The 21,881-nt window shown below is 40.8% G+C and overlaps 3 protein-coding genes across 4 annotated transcripts; 2 read left to right on the forward strand and 1 right to left on the reverse strand.

Annotated features, from left to right (window-relative positions):
- The first annotated feature begins 4,427 nt into the window (after positions 1-4,427).
- Positions 4,428-13,229, forward strand: racgap1 (Rac GTPase activating protein 1). The gene is made up of 17 exons (XM_056423065.1): positions 4,428-4,510; positions 5,282-5,387; positions 5,492-5,694; positions 5,809-5,951; positions 6,215-6,284; positions 6,374-6,427; positions 6,534-6,611; positions 6,726-6,843; positions 7,309-7,451; positions 7,645-7,809; positions 7,899-7,994; positions 8,368-8,566; positions 8,806-8,911; positions 9,729-9,861; positions 10,783-10,909; positions 11,020-11,119; positions 12,035-13,229. Exons 2-17 carry the CDS (start codon positions 5,303-5,305, stop codon positions 12,108-12,110), a joined length of 1,896 nt encoding a protein of 631 aa, XP_056279040.1. The 5' UTR covers positions 4,428-4,510; positions 5,282-5,302; the 3' UTR covers positions 12,111-13,229.
- A 208-nt stretch (positions 13,230-13,437) lies between these two features.
- si:ch211-210c8.6 (uncharacterized) lies at positions 13,438-16,043 on the reverse strand. Its single transcript, XM_056423067.1, has 5 exons — positions 15,846-16,043; positions 14,527-14,632; positions 14,233-14,339; positions 13,847-14,019; positions 13,438-13,762 (listed from the first exon to the last, which is right to left on the reverse strand). Exons 1-5 carry the CDS (start codon positions 16,003-16,005, stop codon positions 13,484-13,486), a joined length of 825 nt encoding a protein of 274 aa, XP_056279042.1. The 5' UTR covers positions 16,006-16,043; the 3' UTR covers positions 13,438-13,483.
- Positions 16,044-17,596: 1,553 nt separating this feature from the next.
- Positions 17,597-21,356, forward strand: bin2a (bridging integrator 2a). 2 transcript variants are annotated; one of them, XM_056423452.1, is made up of 12 exons: positions 17,597-17,680; positions 17,755-17,835; positions 18,082-18,136; positions 18,221-18,315; positions 18,481-18,576; positions 18,985-19,092; positions 19,171-19,256; positions 19,342-19,417; positions 19,494-19,576; positions 19,913-20,510; positions 20,602-20,671; positions 20,759-21,356. In XM_056423452.1, exons 1-11 carry the CDS (start codon positions 17,597-17,599, stop codon positions 20,653-20,655), a joined length of 1,416 nt encoding a protein of 471 aa, XP_056279427.1. In that variant the 3' UTR covers positions 20,656-20,671; positions 20,759-21,356. The 2 variants fall into 2 exon arrangements, with proteins under 2 accessions (XP_056279427.1, XP_056279428.1); XM_056423453.1 differs by having other exon boundaries at positions 20,764-21,356.
- Positions 21,357-21,881: the final 525 nt, after the last annotated feature.

A 21,881-nucleotide genomic window follows, 5' to 3' on the forward strand; every position in this document is an offset into this window, starting at 1 on the left:
GGTATACGGTCCAGAGGGAAGCAATTAATAGTGGGAATACAGGCATAAAGAAGACTTCTAGGAAGACCCCCTTTGTTGAACACTGGTTCTTATCAGGTGTGACACCTCCATGTGGAACTCACAGACCTATTCTGACCGTTCTATCATTTCAACTTGAGTATCACAATTATCGGACTGGAAGCGTAAATTGAAGTCTACACAAACAGATTAAGGGCAAGATAAGTGGCTTCTTCTTCTCACAGCACTGCACACAAAATCAAACAATTCCAACTGTATTGATTAAGAAAACAGAGCGAGCCACACTTAAAACACAATTTCTCAATCTGCACATCGAGCAACACCACTAGGCTGTGCAGAATCAAGGCAATGCTGATAATTCATAAATTAGGCTCTGGAGACCTCCGAACGCCATCTTCTGTGTCTATGAGGCATGAAGAATCCGACAATAAATCAGAAACAGAGGAACGAGGGAACCGTTGCAGGTTGTTTGGGGTTTCTTTTTTTATTATTTGCATACCTCTAAAGCCCCCTTTAACATCAGGTAAATATGTTTTTTACTTCCATGACTTTGGCAGACGCATTAATGCTATATCCACCACCATAAAAAAAAGGGGAGATCTATTTGCAGACACATGCAGCATCTCAATATAAAAAATATGCTCCTTACTTTAACGATACAATGTAATTGCTCACAAGGGTAAGCTGTAAATTAGCAAGTATGTATTACTATATCAATATTGCTCACTGATTCATTTCAAATAAAGGTCATCATTCGAGCAGGCTGTAACTTTCGTGTGGTCAGGATAAATAGTAACCAATCTGCTGAAGTAATAAGATACTACAGCTCAATATCGATTCCCATCTAGGTTATCTTTCATCACAGCCAGACACATTTCTGTGCTCGCCACTCACTGTGCCACTACTTCTGCCTTTGTGTTTATCAAAAAATCAAAAGTGAATGGTAGGGACACCATATAAGACTAACTGGGCAGATGATTTGCCCTCGTCGAGACTATTGCCAGACAATGCAGCACAAGCTTTTGTGAAATGAAAGACCTTCTGCTTTCGCTTCTAGCGCTGCAAGAATAGAATATACACTTTTATTAATCCCCAAGGGGAAATTAGTTCTCTGCATTTAACCCATCCTTAGTTATTAAGGAGGGCTGTGCTGCGCGCGCCTGAAGGGGGGCAACTGGGGTGCAGTGCCCTTGCTCGGACACACTTGCAATTAATATGGGGGGAGAGAGCACCCCCAACCCTGCGGTTGCTGCGACCCTCTTACCCCCCTCTAGCCCACTGAGCCGCCCCAAGGCCAGGCTGTTTGACTCTTTTTATGCTCTCCATCATGCATAAGAAAATGACTGTACAAAAGGGTATGAGGGAGCTTTTCCTCAGTATGTCCAGCGACTCAGTTCCTGCCTTTAATAAACCAGCAGCATCAGTAAAAGCCCTTAGGGAGAGCTGCAGTTGACATGATGTTGTGTTTCAGTGAAAGAACGATACAACATGTGTCACTTGGCTGAGACTCTTCAGAAATACTCTCATAATAATGAATAGATGTATAATACGTTCATTATACATACACGTATACACTTGCTTATATTGTTACTTCATCAGTGCTGAGGGTGAATATTAAACAATATTGACTTTGAAAAACAACTAATTAAATTATTAGTATACATTTCTTGCTATAGGGATTAAATGAACCAGTACATTATGTATTCCTGGCACATAATTTGTGGCTTTCATATTTGACAGAGTGGTGACACGTCATTTATGTTGACGCTCTTTGCTTCCACTGTTTCATGGAGCGTCTAATACTGTGACACACAGACGTATTAAACAAGTAGCAACTCAAATGATGCCATAAATCATAGCATCTTCTCATAAATGGAGAGCGACAATCGTAACCTCGTTGAATACCTTAAAGTGTAAAGAACATTGATTCGAGGCTGTACCGTTAAATGTTGCGACATTTGCAGGTAATGGATTGTTTATCAGCCCCCGCAGCCGTGTGTGACCCCCTTTCAAGGAGACAATACTGCTGCAGTATTATCACACGGACCCTTCCCCATGAGTAGAATAAACTAAAGGTTAGTGCGACACTCCATGTCAAACATCAATATGCTCATATTGCATACCAATTAGACATCATTTAACTGCTCCATCGTCTCTCACACATTTTCTCCAACAGGGCAGCTGTGCACTAATCAGCTCATGATTACAAATCTTACCCAAGAAGGATGACAGTTCTTTGAGATTTTGTATTTAGGAGAGCTCACTGAGCAAGGTTTTAAATTGTTGCACAGCACTTTAGAGAAACAGCAGCAGAGTCACATTGTTGGACACTGGCTGATGCAGCACAGGAAAGTTTGATTCAAAGCTGCATGATAAGTCATGCAAATCATTTTTTTTTAAAGTGTGACGTTGATTAAATAAACCAGAAAAGGTCCCATTGGAGCATATATAAGCATGTCATTTACAATTAAATGGGAGAGCTGCATTAAAGAATAATTTACATGATAGATATTTCATTACAGCCATCATTTGGCATAATCAATGAGTGTTAACAGTGTGAGCAAAAACACAAACAGTGGATGTATTGGCTCCTAGTCTTTGTTCAATGACAATACACCTACACAGCAGAGGGATAATCAATCATACAGTGCAGGCTGTAGCTTTGAGTCTCGTTGTCACTGTGCACGTCCAAGCTGGAGGGGACATGTTTCTGCTGGGACAGATCTGTGATTATTATACTGGGGGGGGGGGGGGGGACACTGATGCAGATATCATGGTATAAAAGTCTGTAGACGTCGAGTTACCACATTAGCCTGCACCGCAGTCAAGGCTGTCCAGGTGATGAATATTCACTGGAAAGTCTTAGTGGGCGAAATGACTAAAACACTAATTGATGATCATCGTTTTGTGGGTAGACATGAGGAATTCTCCACTGCACATCAGAGATTACACACATATACACGCACGCATGCACGGACGCACACACACTGGTCTGAATCGGGGGGAAACTAAGTAGGGATAGAAAAAACATTTTTTTTTAAACACACATACCGGCTCCGTGGTAATGTTTTGTTGAGTTGTGGCAATCATATTAATCCGCAACAAGCTCTGCTGCCTCTGTAGCTTCAAAACGCGTCGAGTAGCTGCACTGTTGTCTTGCAGAGCTTTTTCTGCATGCTCTGCTTCTTGCAAGTTTGTCCTCACTGAGCTGGTGGTCGGTGTCTCTCTCTCTCTCTCTCTCTCTCTCTCTCTCTCTCTCTCTCTCTCTCTCTCTCTCTCTCTCTCTCTCTCTCTCTCTCTCTCTCTCTCTCTCTCTCTCTCTCTCTCTCTCTCTCTCTCTGCACGGGTGACTCTCGTTCAGTCATCACATTTATTTTGTATTCTTCAATCTGATGAAAACTATTGATTGGCTCAGACAGGAGGCTTGGGAGGCTTATGCGACATCTACTGATCCAGCATTCCCAATTTGTACAACATATTTACAAATATTTAACAATCACTTTTACACGTGAGTATTTGTATTTTGGTGCCATGATTACGAAGCGCAATATTTTAATTTCATTGATACAATGATTAGAAACGTATCTTAGTGTAAAAGTAGACTATCATAGGCAGCCTACATACTCGTGTGGTGTATGCAATAACACAATAATACACGTATATTAATTCGGAGGAGGTGCAATGCTGCAGTGCCTTAATTTCCAAAGAACCTTCAATGACATACTGGAAACATTTCAACACCATATGTCGTCATGCACACGTCCAGGTATAAGTGGCCTGTATTATATCAATGGATGAAAACTAGATGGATTTCAAATTATAAAGAAATTGTTCATATAAAGATCACTTATGTTCATGCATTGTCATGAAGCTTAATTGATAATAAAAAAAATAGTGACATGGTGATCATTAAAAATATTTGTTTTATGCTTGCTGCTTTGGTGCCAGATGCAAAACAACCTCTCAGTCACAAAACTGATACTGTAAGCTTTACTCCGTGTAACAGGCTATACCTTCTGCATAGTCGTTATTTTTCCACTCATTCAAAGAAAGATCCGTTTATTCGCCACTATGGAGTGTATTTTGAAAGTTTTGACCGGAAGTCTTACGTTACGTTCTTCTCATTGATTCCTGATTCAGTTGGTTTATATGATTGTTGGCTACTTTCTAACATTGTATTTCTTAACCAAAATATTATTTAATATTTCTGGTATTTCTTTTCGCATTTCTGTATTTGTGTGCCTTTCAGTGGCTGCGACGTTTTATTTCGAAAAACACCCACTCGGAAGTTATTTTCTTCCCTCAATCCTGACGTCAGCGCAGTAGTCGTCGCTCATTGGCTAGCGGCAAAATTTGAAATGCAACGCGCTCATTGTAGTTGTGTCTGCGGAAGGATGTGGACGAAGGTACGACAAGATAGTCGCTAAAAACGAAAAAGAAGATTTAGGCGTGAAACACCACCGACAGGTTTTTTTCTCCAGAAACCTAAACGGTAAGTAACAGTTGCTAGCTAATCTTTGCTAGCATGTGAGCTAAAATAACCGCCATGTTGTTTTTTCGAGTAATAACGGTAAAGTTGGAAATTAAACAAACGCTAGCTTGAACAGAAATACAAGAAACTGCTGAACTAAATACGACTTGAGGATTAACTCATGGTATTTACATGAGCCTCTGAGTAGCTTATAATGCGGTTTATATTTAAGCAATAAGGTACTCGAGGCAGTACTGTATCGTCAATAATGTCCTGTTCAAGGGTGTTGTTGGGCCCGAGGGTTTTGCGGTTTAACAGGCGGCCCTGGCAAATAGTCCCTGTGTGTGAGGCTGTTGCTATGCAACAGATCTCAGACCATCTCATGGGACACTTGCTATACAATAATATTTTAATTTAAACATTAAAGTTTGTTTATCTCCATTAATTGTGCATTCGTGGAAAATGTTTCTCATGTCCCCTTCGTCTCTGATGATATCGCTTCCGACCACTCTTGCTCTCTTTGCTGGTGGCTCGGTGCCTTCTCCAGCGAGGATATGACTCCAACGCTGTCTTTCATTGAGAGTTTGTGTCCAGTAGCTTTGAAGGGAGCTTTTGGATTTATGTCCACTCACTGCCATGATTTCTCTTGCTTCCAACCCAGCATTAGAAAGAGTTTGCACCAAGGTGCTGCGCAGGCATTGTCTTGCTACGTGGAAAAGAGTCATGCACCAGCCCAATCTATGTAGAACCCTTGTTCTATGAATTAACTGTACGTAATGTCTCTCTTTGCAGGGACTTCAGTTGTAGACCGTCATGCAGACTGCTGTGCACAGCCTCCAGTATCTATATGATCAGTTGAGGACGCAAGTTGACCTTCTCAATGAGAATATTGAACCCAGTAAGTACTTTATAATTCCTGGGTTTATGTTAACTGTCTATCTTTTGAGACGTAGGTTCCGACACAGATGTCTGTCATGGTACTATGTGCATCCTCTTTCCCAGACTTCATCCAGCTGGCACAGAACTTTGATGACTGTCGGCGCAAATGGCTGAGGGCAGAGCAAGACCTGGGCTCTTGCAAAGAGGTGCTTACCAAAGCACAGACGGAGAGGGGTGCCTTGGAGGTCAAACTGAAACATGCTCGCAACCAAGTCGATGTCGAGATCAGGCGCAGACAGAAAGCTGAGGCTGACTGTGAGAAGTTGGTACGTTGGATCAAATGCAGCCCCTTGTTTGTTGACATATGTTGATTTAGTCTTCTGTTAATTCACCTGGTAAAAGGAGTCTCATTTGTGCTTACCTGCATTTCTATATTACAGGACCGTCAAATTCAGTTGATCCGGGACCTCCTGACTAGTGAGGGATCCTCCAACAGCATCAAGCTGAGTGCCGAGCAACGCTCAGCTCTTGCCTTCCTGAACACAAACTCCCAGACAGCAGCCAGCCTGAATACCAGCCGAAGGTAATAAAACCTGTTAGCTGTTGCTGGAGCTATATGGTAAAATGCACACTACAAGTTTCTTGTTTATTTACTCTCCCATCTATTCATCACAGAAATGCACAAATTTAATCCGCTCTGAGCTTTCAAATGCATCTCTATTTTTTAAAGATAAAATGACATATAAACAAAAATTTCGAAAATGTTTTTGGGGAAAGTAAGTGTCAATATAGTGTGTGGGAAATGTTGCTGAGAGGCTTGACGCAGGCTTCTGATGTTCCTGATAGATTGACTAGGATAGACGAGTCCGCCTCCATCTTGTCAGATATCAGCTACGACAAAACCGACGACTCCCTTGTAAGTACTTCGCTTTTTTTAGTATCATGTAGAGTTACATTTACATCATATACAGTATCAATGATTTTGATGTGGTTGATCTGTGACAGGACTGGGACTCTTCCAATGTGAGGACAGTGCGACTCAAGAAAAGAGCGAAACGGGTATGATAAGTGCATGAGCACCATTTCTCTGAAAACATTTTAGTTTGAAAGATTGGCTTAATCTTCACTGGAGATACAGATGTCATGTCTGCTGTCTTCATTTCAGCGCTCCTCGAGAAATCATGTCGATGGTCCACCAGTTGCCTCCAAACGGTCCCGATCAACAGGCAGAATTTTAGAGCGGGTAGGGAAAAGCAGATGTTTTGTTGCAAGTCTGTAACCAGCTCTTACAGCGTTATACTGTTGGGCATAGTCTGTTTGTATGTTATTCTTACTGTTTTTTATTCATTTGGGACAGGGAAATGAGACCCTAGTGACAAAGACCACAGTGACTGTCCCTGTCAACGGAGGACCTGTTGAGGCCGTTTCTACCATTGAGAGTGTTCCTTATTGGACTCGCAGCAGGAGAAAGACTGGTACGGTTCTTGTTATAATGAGAGTAAGCTTGGTTATGATAGATGTGGGTCAACCAATCCAGGCTAATATATTGTGACCCCGTTTAAATGACCGTGTTTATTTTCATCCACCTAACTTGATACAAGTAATTTGTTTTATTGTTAGCAATTATACTGTAATTTTTTGCTATAAAAATTACACTCTGAAAATGTTGTCTTCACTATGCAGGAGACTATTTTTTAAATCTTGGATAGAATCCATCAATGGCATTTTAGAAGAGAAATCTAGGCTTACCATTCACCAAACTGCTGTACTGGGCCCTGTTGTGCTGCATCCAAAATATAAATGTTGTGTCATTAAAGGAGACTGCTCGTGCTTTTATGGGTGTCTTGAATATAAATATGCAGCAGCAGTGATTTTACACTAACTATTTCCAGAACTGCAGTGGTCATGGCAGATAACACATTGACATTTATTTTTCTCAGCTGCCATGGAGTGGGACTCTGAATCGGTCAAGTCTGAGGATCTCTTTAAGCAGCCTGGCAAACCTGAGGGAGAGAGAAAAGTGGCTCCCAGCACTCCGCAGAGCCACAGCGGTGTCCGTCTTCACGAGTTTGTCTCCAAAACGGTACGAATGCCATTTAATCAGACTAGAAAAACCACATTCACATTTTCTGCTTAATGCCAATAAGTTTGATAAAACTTGTCACTGAAGCTTGTTATCCACTCTTATAAACTGGGATGTGTGCAAAGAAACATGATGAAGCAGTGCATTCATTTGAGTTTATTTTCCAAAACAAAGTGTAACTGTCTGTCTATAGGTCATTAAGCCGGAATCGTGCGTACCGTGTGGCAAAAGGATCAAGTTTGGCAAGATTTCACTGAAGTGCCGTGACTGCAGGGTGGTCTCTCACCCCGAGTGTCGCGAGCGCTGCCCTCTGCCATGCATCCCCAACCTGGGCGCCACACCGATCAAAATTGGGGAGGTGTGTAAGAAAATGTTTCACTTGTTTACTTCCACTCTGGAATTGTATCCCAGTGCTGACCGGTTACCCCATCTCTCGTTTGTTCCCAGGGTGTTCTTGCAGACTACGTGTCTAACACTTCACCCATGATTCCACTTCTCGTAGTCCACTGTGTTAGTGAGATCGAGCAACGGGGCCTGCATGAGGTGAGTGGGGTTTCCCTGTCCGAAAGCCACGAGGAAATGTGAAAGTTAGTTAAGCTTTACACCCCAGTAGTTATTTTTAATGTCTTTCCCTCAAGCTGCTACAGAGACCTGTAACTAAGATTTGACAATCTGTTCCTGAGAGATTATTGCTCCAAATGTCTTGATTGCTTTCTGACTGTGCTGATGGTCTGTTCTTTCTATGTTATGTTTTACTGCTGTCTCACTTTCTCAAGATTGATACCACTCTTTTCTCCCGGTACAAAGCTAAAAAAAGAGACAATTAACTTGGCACAAAAACTGGAAGCAGAGGAAACCAGCGAGCCTGGCTCTGTCCAGAATGATGATCTTTAATATTTCTATTTCTTCCTCTCAGGCTGGACTCTACCGCCTGTCCGGTGCAGATCGCACAGTGAAGGAGCTAAAGGAGAAGTTCCTACGCAGCAAAACCGTTCCTGTGCTCAGCAAGGTGGACGACATCAATGCCGTCACTGGCCTCCTCAAGGACTTCCTGAGGAACCTCAAGGAGCCTCTTCTCACCTTCCGCCTCAACCGTACTTTTATGGAGGCAGCCGGTATGTGCGTGTGTGACTGGGGTTAGAAAAAAAATGCTGGTTTTAGTAGCTGTGCAACTATTTAAATTTTTTACATTTATTTTGAGAAGTGATGGAAACCTCAGGCATGCATTTGGCTTGAACAAAGAAAAGAGATTTACCCTTTTTTTTATGGACTCTAATACATTTGCTTTTAAGTTGCTAATTAATCCATACGGCCTCGCTCTGCTAACTAAACTGTGTTATTGATTCCCTTTCAGAGGTTTCAGACGATGACAACAGCATAGCGCTGATGTACCAAACCATCAGTGACCTGCCACAGCCCAACAGAGACACGCTGGCTTTCTTAGTCCTTCACCTTCAACGGTTAGTACTAAATATAATACTAATATACCTCATTAGAGCTATGCCTATCCTAATGCATCTGTTAACAAATCATTGCTTTGATATCTTGTATTTTAATGTGACAAATTCATTGCTGAAATTTGTTCAAATTCTTAGTTCAAGTTATTTGACTTTATCTGAATTTAATTGGGTTGGCTTTCATTGCTTTCGGCAATGATGTGCATCCATCTCATTATCTAACTTTACACAGGGCAGTTTTTTTTTTTTATTTAACCCAGGGCTCTGAAACCGTTTTGCTTTATAGTGCCATTAAAAATGTTTCGTGTTCATCAGTGTGCTATTTCAACATTACCATTATGTCACCACATAAAAATGTAAATTTCAGATCTGCAATTCTATTCTTTCAGCATAGGCAATATGTATAGCTTATTTTGTTAAGAAAAATGTTCTCCCATAATTAGGACATTGTAATTATATATTGGAGTGCTACATCCTTATGAAAACATCCACACCAAAGTTGAAATCATCAACTCTATCTCTAATCTCTTTCATCACTAATAAACTTAACAATTTCTGCGAAGAAGGCAACAAGTACCAGCCAATCGGACAGTTTCTGAGGAATGGAAATAATGAAACTAAACAAAAAGAAAATAACATGCTGTGAAAGAGTGGCAGGCTAATGAGACGGCTCTTTAGTATTTCGTAAAAAAGTCTTTTGCACACTTGCTGCTGTTGTTTAAGCCATCACATGCTTACGACGGCCTACCCCTGATTTTTAGCTAAATTACACTTTTAAATGTTGTATAGAGACATAATTGAATCTAATAACATCTTCTAGAGTTGCCGTCAGTTTGGACACAAAGATGAACATCAGTAACTTGGCTCGAGTGTTTGGACCAACTATTGTGGGTCATGCCGTTCCCAACCCTGATCCGATGACTATCCTACAGGATACCAAACGACAACCCGGGGTAAGTCTGAAGGATGCATGTCTATGGCACATCATGTTTCTCTATTTTCGTCTTTACTCGTATAATAATGTAGAACGTTGATGTTCTGATTGTAACAGCCAGAGTGATTCAGTGCTATGTCCCAGAATCCTGGGGGCAGCAAACACTTGTTTTAAAGTAGCTTCTTGTCAGAAATCCAACTGGTGTTTCTGTTAACCGGGCAGCTAACACACTTTGTTTTGATAAAGAAGCCAGCCAATAACGGCCCTTGTTTCCATCATGTCATGAGCAACCGCCGTCTGATGTCATGCTGTGAGCGTGGAAAAGGGAGTTGGTCACCTGCAGCTCTTCAGCCAACGCTCACTGTGGCTGTACACACGTGCACCATTCCCTGCAATAAAATGCAAAGCAGGAGTTCTTGACTCTGCAACTGACAATAATCAGTTAGCTGAGTGAACTAATTACAGAATGTAAATTAATTGAATGGCCATTTCCTAAAACAATGCCAGCAGCAAATACAATGGGGGGGGGGGGGGGAATAACTTACTCTCTGTCAATGAAAATGTTTACTGTGAGACAACTCAAGTTGCAAAGTCTAGATGACATTTTTATGTATATATTTCTTTTACAATTGTTTTTATAGAAACTAAAACTAATTGTGATTTTTAATTATCACACTAATTATAAAAAACAACATTTAACCCACCTTCATAAGTGAGTGACCTACAACAACATACAGAGACCACCAAAATGCAAAATACTTTATAATCCTTCACTTCAGAACATCATCACACTGCGCTAAACTCTTTCAGTAATCCCCCTCTGTCTTGCCCGGGGCAATGACGCACGCATTCAGCTCAGCACTGTTGGGACAGGATGAGGCAACTCGCTGAAATATTCCCGATCTTTTGCATTCTTGCTGATCTCTCTTTCTCTGTTCAGGTTGTGGAGCGTCTGTTGGCTCTGCCCGCAGATTACTGGGGCCAGTATTTGATGGCAGAAAGCTATGCGCCTAACTTGGATCACCTTATTATCGAGAATTCAAACTGCTATGCCACCCCCGAGAGAAGTACGAGCTCACTAGACTTTGTGTGTTTTTTTTCCTGCCGTGTTTACATGGGAGTCTGTGCACAGTTGTTTGCTTTTTGATATATCATTGTAATATCTGTCCTGTTGCAGTGAGCATGCTGGGACCTCTGACGACTCCAGAGCAGCAGCTGAATAAAACGCCCTCCTCCAGCTCCTTGTCTCAGCGCATGAAGTCCTCTCTGACGCCCAGGTAAACACAAGCACACGCCCCGTCTGCACCGTTTTTTCCTTAATCTACGGGCCTCATGCAAGAACTCTCGCCAATGTATTTCGCCGCTTTAACAAGACTCTTAATTCTTCTGATGACACTGTGAAAGATTATAGACTTAGTCACGCTAATATACAGTTCTCGTGAACACGCGCGTAACATTACCTTCGCATTGAAAATGCCGGAAGGTTATGTTTTGATCGCCGTGTATTTATTTATTTATTTGTATGCGTGTTATTCGCAAAACTCAAAAAGTATTGAACCGAATCGCATGAAATTTGGTGGGATGATTGTTTATTATCCGGGGACCAGTTGATTAGATTTTGGGATTGATCGGGTCAAGGTCAAAGGTCATGAACAGGTCAAATCTTCTTGAATCGCATGGAATTTGGTGGGATGATTGGTTATTATCCGGGGACCATTTGATTAGATTTTGGGATCAATCGGGTCAAGGTCAAGGTCATGGAAAGGTCAACATCTTTTTTTTTACCATAGCACGATACATTTTTGTCCAATTGGCATGCAACTAATGCCAAAATGTTCATAATTCAATGCCCAATCTTGTGATATGCGAAGGTATGCGCTCTACCGAGTGCCCGTTCTAGTTCATCCTGTTTACGCTTTTCAATTAACCAGTTGGCTGATGTTCAGAGTGTTTGCTGAACCAGACGTGGTACACTTGTACAAGTTTCATATATTGTATTAATACACGGACGTTAAGTATCAATCTTTTATTTTAGAAAGTTAACTACCAATGACACTAACTTGTTCTTGCATGAGGTCCAATGATCTTACAAGTAGCTCGAGAACAACTGTCTTATTCAAAAAACTTATTTTCAAATTTTGATAAAAGCCCTTAATTTAATTAACTCCCACTATGTGAACTCTTTGTTGCAGATTTGGGAGCAAGAGCAAACCGGCAGTCGGATTCTCTCGTCAAGGAAAATTCTTTGCTTCTCCACTCCTGAAATAATCCAAAGTAGCGACACAAACCTTTTCTTGATACAATAACGACCAATACATTTACCATTTGCATTTATGCAGAACATGTATTATCGTACCGCTTTCAAAATTGCTATAAACACCGCCAGTCTTCTATAACCGTTTTTCGTGTTTTACAATAGTTTTGTTTTGGTGATTTTATGTGTTTGTAAAAGGATAACTTTTTTTCCTATCTGTTCACACTTGTGTGTTTTTAGAGTTAAATGTTTAACAAGACATCTACTTTCACCTCTTCACACATGGGAATGCACTGTTAAATACTATTTTTGAGAAATATGTTTGAAGGTTAAAATATGTACTTTATATGCAGTTTTATTGTGACCTGGTTCTAAATACAGTGATTTCTTTAGACAGTTTTTCAACTCATGTGTCACTCAGAAGTTGAATAACTAATTCTCAAGCATTTCATTCTAGGTTGTAATTGAATACGTGACTGCTAGTAACCTTTTTTTTTAATTTTTATGTTTGTAATCCGTTTTGTCTTCATCCTCAAATAGAATTGTAAATGTTTACAAGCTTGCTTGCCCTTTCCTTTTCATACAACAGTAATAAGATGTAAGTATGGATCTTCTGCGAGCTTGACTGAGAGGTTTTTGTTAATTGACATTAATTTAAATGGGACATTTTAATATCTTCACCTGCAGCAGTTGTTTAACACTGCCAGTGATAATCAGGATTATTTGCCGGGTTTATGTCACAGGCTTTAATCTCTACTTTTGCTTCTCTACGTCTGAGCAGGCCCATGCAAAAGGCAATTTCTTTGTGAGATCAGCCCGTTAAGTTGTTGTGACATTATTTGATTAACTTGGTACAAATGTTGTACATGCTCTAAAATGCATGGAATTTTTCAAATACATTTCGAACCTTTAAAAAACGTCTTGTGTCAAATGCTTTGTGCTGTTCCATAGCTTCCTCAAGCCAAACGTTGACGGGGGTAAAGGGAGTTTGTATGAGCCATGCAGCTCCGGTTTTGATGGAGCATACCTCAGTGCTGAGGCGGGTGTCGACGTCTGCCCTATGCTTCATCAAAACCTTGCTGTTTCCAGTTTGACAGATGGCCTCCTTCACAGCTGTAAAACGACCAGTTTAAGACACCATTGTTATTCTAACAACTCACGTGAGAATCTTAACCCCCGTCACATTGGACATATGCTCAACCTGTAAAACTAAAACGTAGTGTTTTAATGTTCACCACAATGCGCGTATTTAGCTCTTAGTCATGACTTCTCACAAAGAAACCGTACACAACAAGGCTGTTACGTAAAGGTGAGGTCTGAGTTGATTTGACAGAATAACAGTTCTGTTGAGGCATTTATTGGTACAGCAATTGAAAAAAATTGAACGTCAACATTTAGGCCATGGCCACAGAAGTGGAGTGTTCTTGATGTAGTCCTGGAAGCCTGGGTCAGAGCCCCACTTCCTCAGGGCCTGCTTCTCCAGGATGGGGATGCCGCTGACGAAACGTAGCAGGAACCAGAGGAAGAGAGGCGACGCCACACTCAGGTACTGGGGCCCCTCCATCACTGACGAGGCTGAGAGCCAGAGCCCCGACCACTGCAGGATCTCCCCAAAATAGTTTGGGTGTCTGCTGTAAGCCCATAGTCCACTCTGGATGAATTTCCCCTGGAGCCACACAAATAAATTTGACCGTCATTACACACTGAATGGTGCATTAAGGGTTGCACAACACACGGCCTATTCACTTACAGTATTCTCTGGGTCACGCTTGAAAAGCCACTTCTGTTGGTCAGCAATAGCTTCAGTAGCAAAGCCGAGGCCCCATACAGTCCAGCCGATGTAGTCCCTCGTTCCCAGAGGCGCGTCCCGTTTCTCACTATTCAGCATGAGGGTGGGCAGGAGGGTCATGAATACCCACATGGCTGAGAGAAATGGGGAAAACAATTAAATGATCTTCAACTAGCCTTGCTTTAGCCACCATGCACTAAATACGTTCAACTTGCAGACTGCTCTTTTATAGAATACAGGCATAAGAGCTAGAAACTAGACAGTGATTTATAGAAGGCAACTTGGGTGCCGAGTTGTTTCAGGACGATGGCAATAAGAGGAATGCATCTGCGCCGCTTCACGAGTACCTTGAACGGTCCAATATATAAAGAAAGTCCCCGGGCTGTCTCTGACATTGTTGAACCTGCGATCATGACCGTCCTTCAAGATCCGCATGAAGAGGAATGTCCCCAGCCTGCAGAGGACATGGTTAATGCCCATTCACATTAACCAACGGTATTATTCATTAACCTGACGTTAAGGTTTCACGTTCATTAGCTCCTTCTCTGAACTCGCCAAGGACCCTCCGTAACCAAACTGTGTCGGTGTTGACGGTTTGAGTTTTATTCAACGGGGTGACACTGTGGTCAACGCTGCCTTACCGTAGTCCCCATGCTGTCACCAACCCAGTCTGCACCTTCTGGCGGACATGACTGGCTCCTCCCCAGACACGACTCAGGTGGGCAAGTAGTATAAATGTGCCAGATCCTGGAGGAAAAGAGAGAGCGACAAGCTGCAGACTCAGGGCGGTCGGAGCAAGGCGAATGGCTCTGCTTGTTGCACAGTAAGGCGTGTTCAATAAATCTTTTACCCAGGATACTGCAGACAATTGGTTCCAAAGTTCAAGGGTAAAATATCCAGGAGCACAGCGCAGAGTGGAGGACGAGTCAAAGACGAGTGTCGAAGTGATCCACTTGGGAAGTTACAAAGAAATCAGTCATTGTTGTCCAGGTAAGCTCCACTGTTTGTTCAATATGTAACAAATTAATAGATAATTATCTGGTGGTCAGCCTGCAGTCAACTCTAACTTCGTCATTGTTCGTACACTTAACTTTTTAAGTTGAGAACTTGTCAGGAATCACCTTCTTAAAAACTGAAAACAAGGATTATGATGACAGATTGTATCTATAATTTTTTCATTATTGATTAATCGGCTAAATCTATAAGATGTCAGAGAATGGGGAAACATGTTAATCACAAAAAGCTATGACAGCCTGTCACTGCTTCTCACTGTTCAAAACCCAAAGATATTCAGTTTACTCTTGCAAAAGAAAAAAATCCTCCAAACTGAATCATTTTTTCTTGAAAAAAAATGGTTCTGGTTTCAGCTCTAGCGTAGTGGTTTTTCAAAGCGGGAAACATTTTCATCAAATGGGGTCTTGGACGTGAAAACGTTTGGGAACCAATGCATGATGAGGACATTATTAATAAATTAAGAATGGAATTAGAGTAATTCTTACTTTTTTGAACTCTCATTTTTACCAATGCAAAAGAGAGACAGGTAGCAGTAATCACTAGCGGGGAGACCGGCTGAGTCCATTCTTAATTGGGCCCCTCAAAAAAACTATAATAATTGAGGGCCCCCTTTTTGTTTTAAAAAGAGGGCCCTGTGATCTCTCTCCACGCCCCTGCGGTGACACAGGACCAGTGAAGTGGAGCTGATTGGATCCGCTTAACATGGAGGAGGAGCTCTGTGGCTGTTTCACAACAAAGCTGCTTTAGATAACGCTTGTTTCATAATGGCTACAGTTTTGAATTAAATAACAACTCACACAGCTAAATTATAATAAGTAGCCTACCTAGAGCCCGAGGGAATGGGATTCTCTGTCGAGTCGAGTTCACCTCACAACAACTGTCCTGAATCAAAAGTCAGGCTGCACAACGTGAAGTGTTCGCCAGTATTTTTGTGTTCATTACTTACCTGCCAAATCATAAAACTTCTCGGTTCTGAAGGCTGCAGCCAGAGCCCAGCCGGCCCACTGGATGCCCAGGTCGGTGGCGGCACATTTGACCAGCGTGCTCTCTATGATCATGTCCTGCAGGTCGGCGAGCAGAGCTGGAATCTGATCCGAGTGAATCATAGGGCCACTCCTCCCACACCAACAGAAATATAAACACTCTGACTAAAGTTCGCCAGTGCCTTTCTACTGGGAGCGGCGTGACCGCGGGGAACTCTGGGTATTGTAGTTATGAGAGGATTAAAGCGGTTCCACAGCTGAGGGAGAGAGAGCGTTCATGGGCCACTGAATATTAAGGATAGAACCTACTAAAACGTATTAGATGAACATGCCATCAAATGTAACAAAAACAATATCAAAAATAAATGTGGGCATTGATTTATTTATAAAATGTGAAAAACATTTCTATTTTGGTTTTTATTTGTTTTCATTTATTTGTTCATATTTTATTTGTTCCGTCACTCCTAAACTTAATGGCAGAGGTTTACATGTTCTACTACTTAATACTTCTACTAATTAAAGGTCGTTTTCAGAAGTAAAAGTATGATTACCTTTCTGTAAAAATACTCCAATAAAAGCCCTGCATTAAAAGTGTTACTTGTTAGTAACAAAGAAAATAGCTGTTGTCTTAATATTAAATTAAATAATGCTGCATTATTAACTATGCATTGATGTGTTCACAGCATTATATTGTTTATTGTAGTTGATCACAGTAAAGCTTATTTGAAAGACTATATACTATTAAATAGTATCATCTTGAACAATATATACTATTTTATGAGACTATCATGTGTTTTGTTAATGAACATCTTAATCTGCAAAGCAACTACTACTACACAGATACATGCATTAATTATTAAATGTGAATTAACATAAAATATATAGTACGACTTTGAAATAAGCAATTCTGCTGCATACTTAAAACCAAATTATATTGGAGTAAAGTGTTGAATGCAGGACTTTGTATTACTTGTAATGGAGTATTCTTATATTGTGGTACTTTTACTTGAGTAGAGGATCTGAATTCTTTTTTCCAACACTGTTGAGAGGCCTCCAGAGCCCCTGCAGCAACATCAGGATTTATCTTGCTTCTTTGCTCACTGAGGTGAATATAAAGAGAGTATTCCGATATGCCTCACACTCCCCATTTTTCCACCTCCTCTGATATCATTAAGTTTAAATACTCTTATAAATACTACTATGAAAAACCCATAAGAGTCAATCGTTACAGCAGCACAGAGGTAGACTACGAGAGTGGATTTATAGCATTAAAACACCTTTAGGAATTTCTCACAATATAGGACTATAAAAAATATGTATGCACATATTTGTATGAATTACATCCAGTAGTAAGACCATGTATATTGTGTTACCTCTGTTGTATAATCAATATACACATACACTACACACTAATATGTATAATGTGTTGTGATTTGAATATTATTATGCATGTTTTAGTACTACCACTTGCACTACTACTCCTATAGTATTGGTCTTAATTTAAAGATAACTCTGTAAATTGTGCAGGTATGTTGTTTTACATTAAACCAAATAGTGGGTGGTCTTGATGTGTTTGATATGCAAACGTCTCTGAAGGTTGGAGAGGGTGAACAAATGTAAAGTCTTAATTTGGCTAAATATGTGATCCAAAGAACAATTCCTTCTTCTCTGTTTACCTTCATCTTTCAGGAATAAACAAAGTCAAAGTCAAAGTATGTCCGAAAGCACCACTCCAAAAGGAAGCACTGGTGACTTTGCTAAAAAAGTCCAAAGACAGCTGAGCAGAAGCAAAGAAAAGGTAACAGTCTGCACGAGGAAACCAGTTATTACTATGCAGTAGCAGTTGCTTTGAGGTATGTGCTTTTTCTCAAGGTACTGCAGAAGTTGGGGAAGACAGTGGAGAGCAGAGATGAACACTTCGAACATTTTCTCCAACAGTTTAATGACCAGCAGGTAATCATCCCCCGCCGAACGAGATAAAGGAATCATTGAGTTATTTACTGCTTTAGTTTTGGACAATAAAGTAGATCAAAATGTTTGAACAATTGGAAAAATAAAAAAAGACTGTCATTTTAACAGTTCACTGCTTTCTCTACTGTGTATGTTAACATTGGGATGATTTATGCTCAGAGAACCAAACACAATGAAAGTCATAAATCTAAAGACTGACAATCATGCACACCTCTTGTCTATTTGCAGACTGATGGGAACCGGATGTACAAGGACCTGAGGAACTACATAAGTTCAGTTCGAGGTGAAAATGCTTTTTGCTTAGATGTTGTAGATGCATCACGCGTGTCCTCTGCAGCTCTCACATGGACCTGTCTGCTTTTTACAGACATGCGTGAAGCTTCAAGACGCCTTTCCCAGTCTCTGTATGATGCTTATGAAACTGACTGGGCTGGAGAGGAAGATTTAGGAGCCATTGTCGAGGTCAGTACGATTATCAGTGATAAACTACAGCTCTCCTACTGCACATTTGTGTTTTACAAGTCCCAAAGCAGAAGGATTTACACATAGCTCGAGGAAAACAACCTCTTCGTTCGCCCTCTCTTCATACATTTTTAATACAATATTGATGCTGTGCCTCTTAATAAGGGGGAGGACCTCCTGTGGAATGACTTCGAGGTGAAGCTATCAGACCAGGCTGTACGCACCATGGAGTCCTACGTGAGCCAATTCCCAGATGTCAGGGTAAGACAAGAGGAAGCAAGCAAGCATGCAAGCAAACAGAAGTGAATACACAGACAGACAAAAGGCCTGAGAGCAAACACACAAAACCCTACAAAGACACAGAAGTACACACACACACTCACCATCTGTGCTTTCCAATATTACCATACTATTTATGATGTCCCAATTCAAATTATGTCTCTTCCAAAAGAACCAGGAGGTGCTACTGCATCTGGTGATCATTTGCAGAATGCTAGCTTGCATGCTTTTATGTTCATTCTGACCCACAATCCCTTGAGTAGCTTAGATAGGAGCAAGAGCAACAAAGTTATAGGTGCAATGGTATGACGTACTACATCTTAATTGAATAACTACTGCATGCAACAGTATGTTTTAGTCATCTAATCGTCTAATCGTTTTATCCAATAGGAGAAAGTTGCCAAGAGGGGAAGAAAATTGGTCGACTATGACTCTTCCCTTCACCACCTGGAGGCACTGCAGACTGCTAAGAAGAGGGATGATATCAAGATCAACAAGGTTATTGATGATGGCATGCATTTCTCTTTTTGCAACTGTGCATTTCAACCTTCATTAACTTACATTCTCACTCTGTAGGCGATAGAAGAGATGCATTCTGCCAAAAGTGTCTATGAAGCGATCAACACTGAGTTAAAAGAAGAGCTGCCCGTGCTCTTTGAAAGGTTTGCTAGAATAATGTTGGTATCATTATATGAAATGTAAGGGTCTACATATGTTTTAATTTATGGTTTTATATTTCTTTCTCAGCCGTGTCGGGTGCTTTGTGGCAGTCTTCTCAGCTCTATCCAATTTAAGAGACATCTTCTATAAGGAAACGAGCGCAGTACGTTTTTCTTAATTTAGTAGACTAATAATATACATTGTTTTGTTTTTGTTTGACCAGTTCTCTCCTCTTTCAGCTCAACCTTGATCTACAGAATGTGATTAAGGAGCTGCAGGCACAGCATCCGGACAAAATGTTTGCTTTGAAGGGAATGCAACGGTGAGTTGTTCTTTTTATTCTTTTAAAAAGTGATATCATCTTCTCATGACAACTGACGTTCTGCTAAACTTCTTAAAACATACACTGTCTCTTCTCAGCATCACAAACTACTGATGCTAACTGGGCTGATTTTTGCAGCTACAAATAGCATTTCATGCCAATATCTAAGAATGTTTTGGGACTAAACTGCATTTTGGGCCCATAGCTGCAATATTTGTTTGACAGACAAAGTGGTTCCGGATAGATTTCTTTTGGAGAATAATACTTTAAATTAGTTAATGTCTCAATTCAGGGATAATTGACTTGCTTTATGTCTTATATTACAACATATTGTAGGTATGGCTCCCTGAAGAGACAAAGCCTGATATCCCGGAAGGCCTGGAAATCCAACTTTTCTGAGTTTCACAAGAGCTATAGTCCTAGACCGGGTCCGAGGTTTAGTTTCAGGTCCCCGGATAAGCCTCGCCACAGCTCTTTGTCCAGACAGAGCAGCAGCCTCGGAGTTTCACCGCAATCGGTCCTTCTGGAATATCCCACTTCTGAGTCCAGGGACCTGGACGCAGAGTCCAACTACAGTGAGATACACAGTTGTCCTGCACAAGAAGAAGCTGCAGCTGGAAATGAGCGTAAGTCTGGAGAAGACAGCAATGATGTGGAAGAGGAAAAGGGCACCAAAGAAAATGAGTCTGAGCCTCAGCCTCCTGCAGATGGTAAGAAAGCTCCACCAAGTGAGAGCAGCTCTGAACTGCTGAACAACTCAGGTGATTCAGAGAGCTTGGAGCTTCAGCTGTCTGCAGCAGGCGACGGCCGGCTGCACATTGAAGAGAGAGAAGACAGCCCGGTAGAACTCCACACCCCGAAACCAAACGGAGTGGAGAATGGTGACGTTTCTGGGTTACGCTCTGATACTAAGGACCTGAGCCTTCCTCTCAAGGTTTGTTATTTAGTGAGCTGAGCAATGGTGACACAGATCTCCATTCACTCTTGTATTGTTGTCATCACTCATATTTCACATGACTTTTCAGGATGCTTCTGCAGAAAAACTGTCTTCTGCAGACTCAAAAAGCACAGAGGTTTAAAGTATTCAGACTTAAGGTGTGTATGATTAATGCATTATTACCAGTCGTATTGTTTCCATCTATCTTCATATATCCATGTCTGCCCTTTGTTGATTTTAAACAGCGAAGCAGAGGAGATTGAAGTCGACAGCTGCACAAGAAAAATATGTGGAGACAGCCGCACTGAAATGTTCAACTCTATTTCAGGAATGATGGACATGTGCATCGACTTGTCGGTTTTAGTTTTCTTATTTATCTTTTATTGAAATCAGTTGTACATACAGTGCAGTTCATAGTATGGGGAAAGTCATATTTTTGTAACAGCCATGTTTCATTTTAAGTAATCTTTTTCCCCACAGGTTCCAATGTATTCTGCAAATTGTGGCTGATGTTAGCAAACGTTAATGCAGCAATAGGTTGGCATAGTTAGGAACGTTTCTTACTGACTACAGTATGGTCACTGTATAAATGTACATGTGCTGTAGACTAATTTACCATTTTGGTTTGAATTATGTGCAAGTATATTTGATCTTTTTCACTCACAAACTGGAATCAGTTAATTAGGTGTGCACTGTGAAGATGAATCGTTATGTAAGTCTGAACAATGATCTTTTTTTGTATCCTGTTTGTATCAATTTGTTGAAATATAGAAATGATTATGAAATGCGTACCCAATAAATCCTTCTGCCTTGTTTAAATTAAATGTAAGTTGTCAATGCTGTGATTGTTTCTCTGCCAATCGAGTTTTTTAAATTATAGAGACAAAAACAATGAGCTCTCACTTAGCCCGCATTTCTCATCTTTGTGTCATTGTGAACATAACACAGTTTTAATTTATTTGCATAAAAGCTACGATTATCTTCTGCTCAAAGAATTATTAATCTTTAATATTTAAAAGTTTGAACCAAATGTTGAATGAAATTTGAATTCCCAAGCTAAAACTTTAAGAATAGTCTGGCCATCATAGGTCTTTACCAGATTAATAAAATAATTTTTTTGACTGACTTTGTAATTTATTATTAATAGAATAGGTTTTGTTCAGGAGTATCTGCCTGTGAACACATTATTAGTGTGCTCTGTAGCTCTGAAGGGAGCTTTTAGTACATTCTGACAAAAAACCCTAATGATGTCACCAGGGCTATGTCAGCTTTGGATAGGGGGGTTGAAAAACGTGGTTGTTTACCATGCAGGAAGGATGTCGGGTGCGACTCGAAAACCAACCACCACAGTACTGGTTTGAGCCTGTT

This window comes from Pseudoliparis swirei, chromosome 9 (genome assembly GCF_029220125.1).
Source record: "Pseudoliparis swirei isolate HS2019 ecotype Mariana Trench chromosome 9, NWPU_hadal_v1, whole genome shotgun sequence".
NCBI classification, from domain to species: domain Eukaryota; kingdom Metazoa; phylum Chordata; class Actinopteri; order Perciformes; family Liparidae; genus Pseudoliparis; species Pseudoliparis swirei.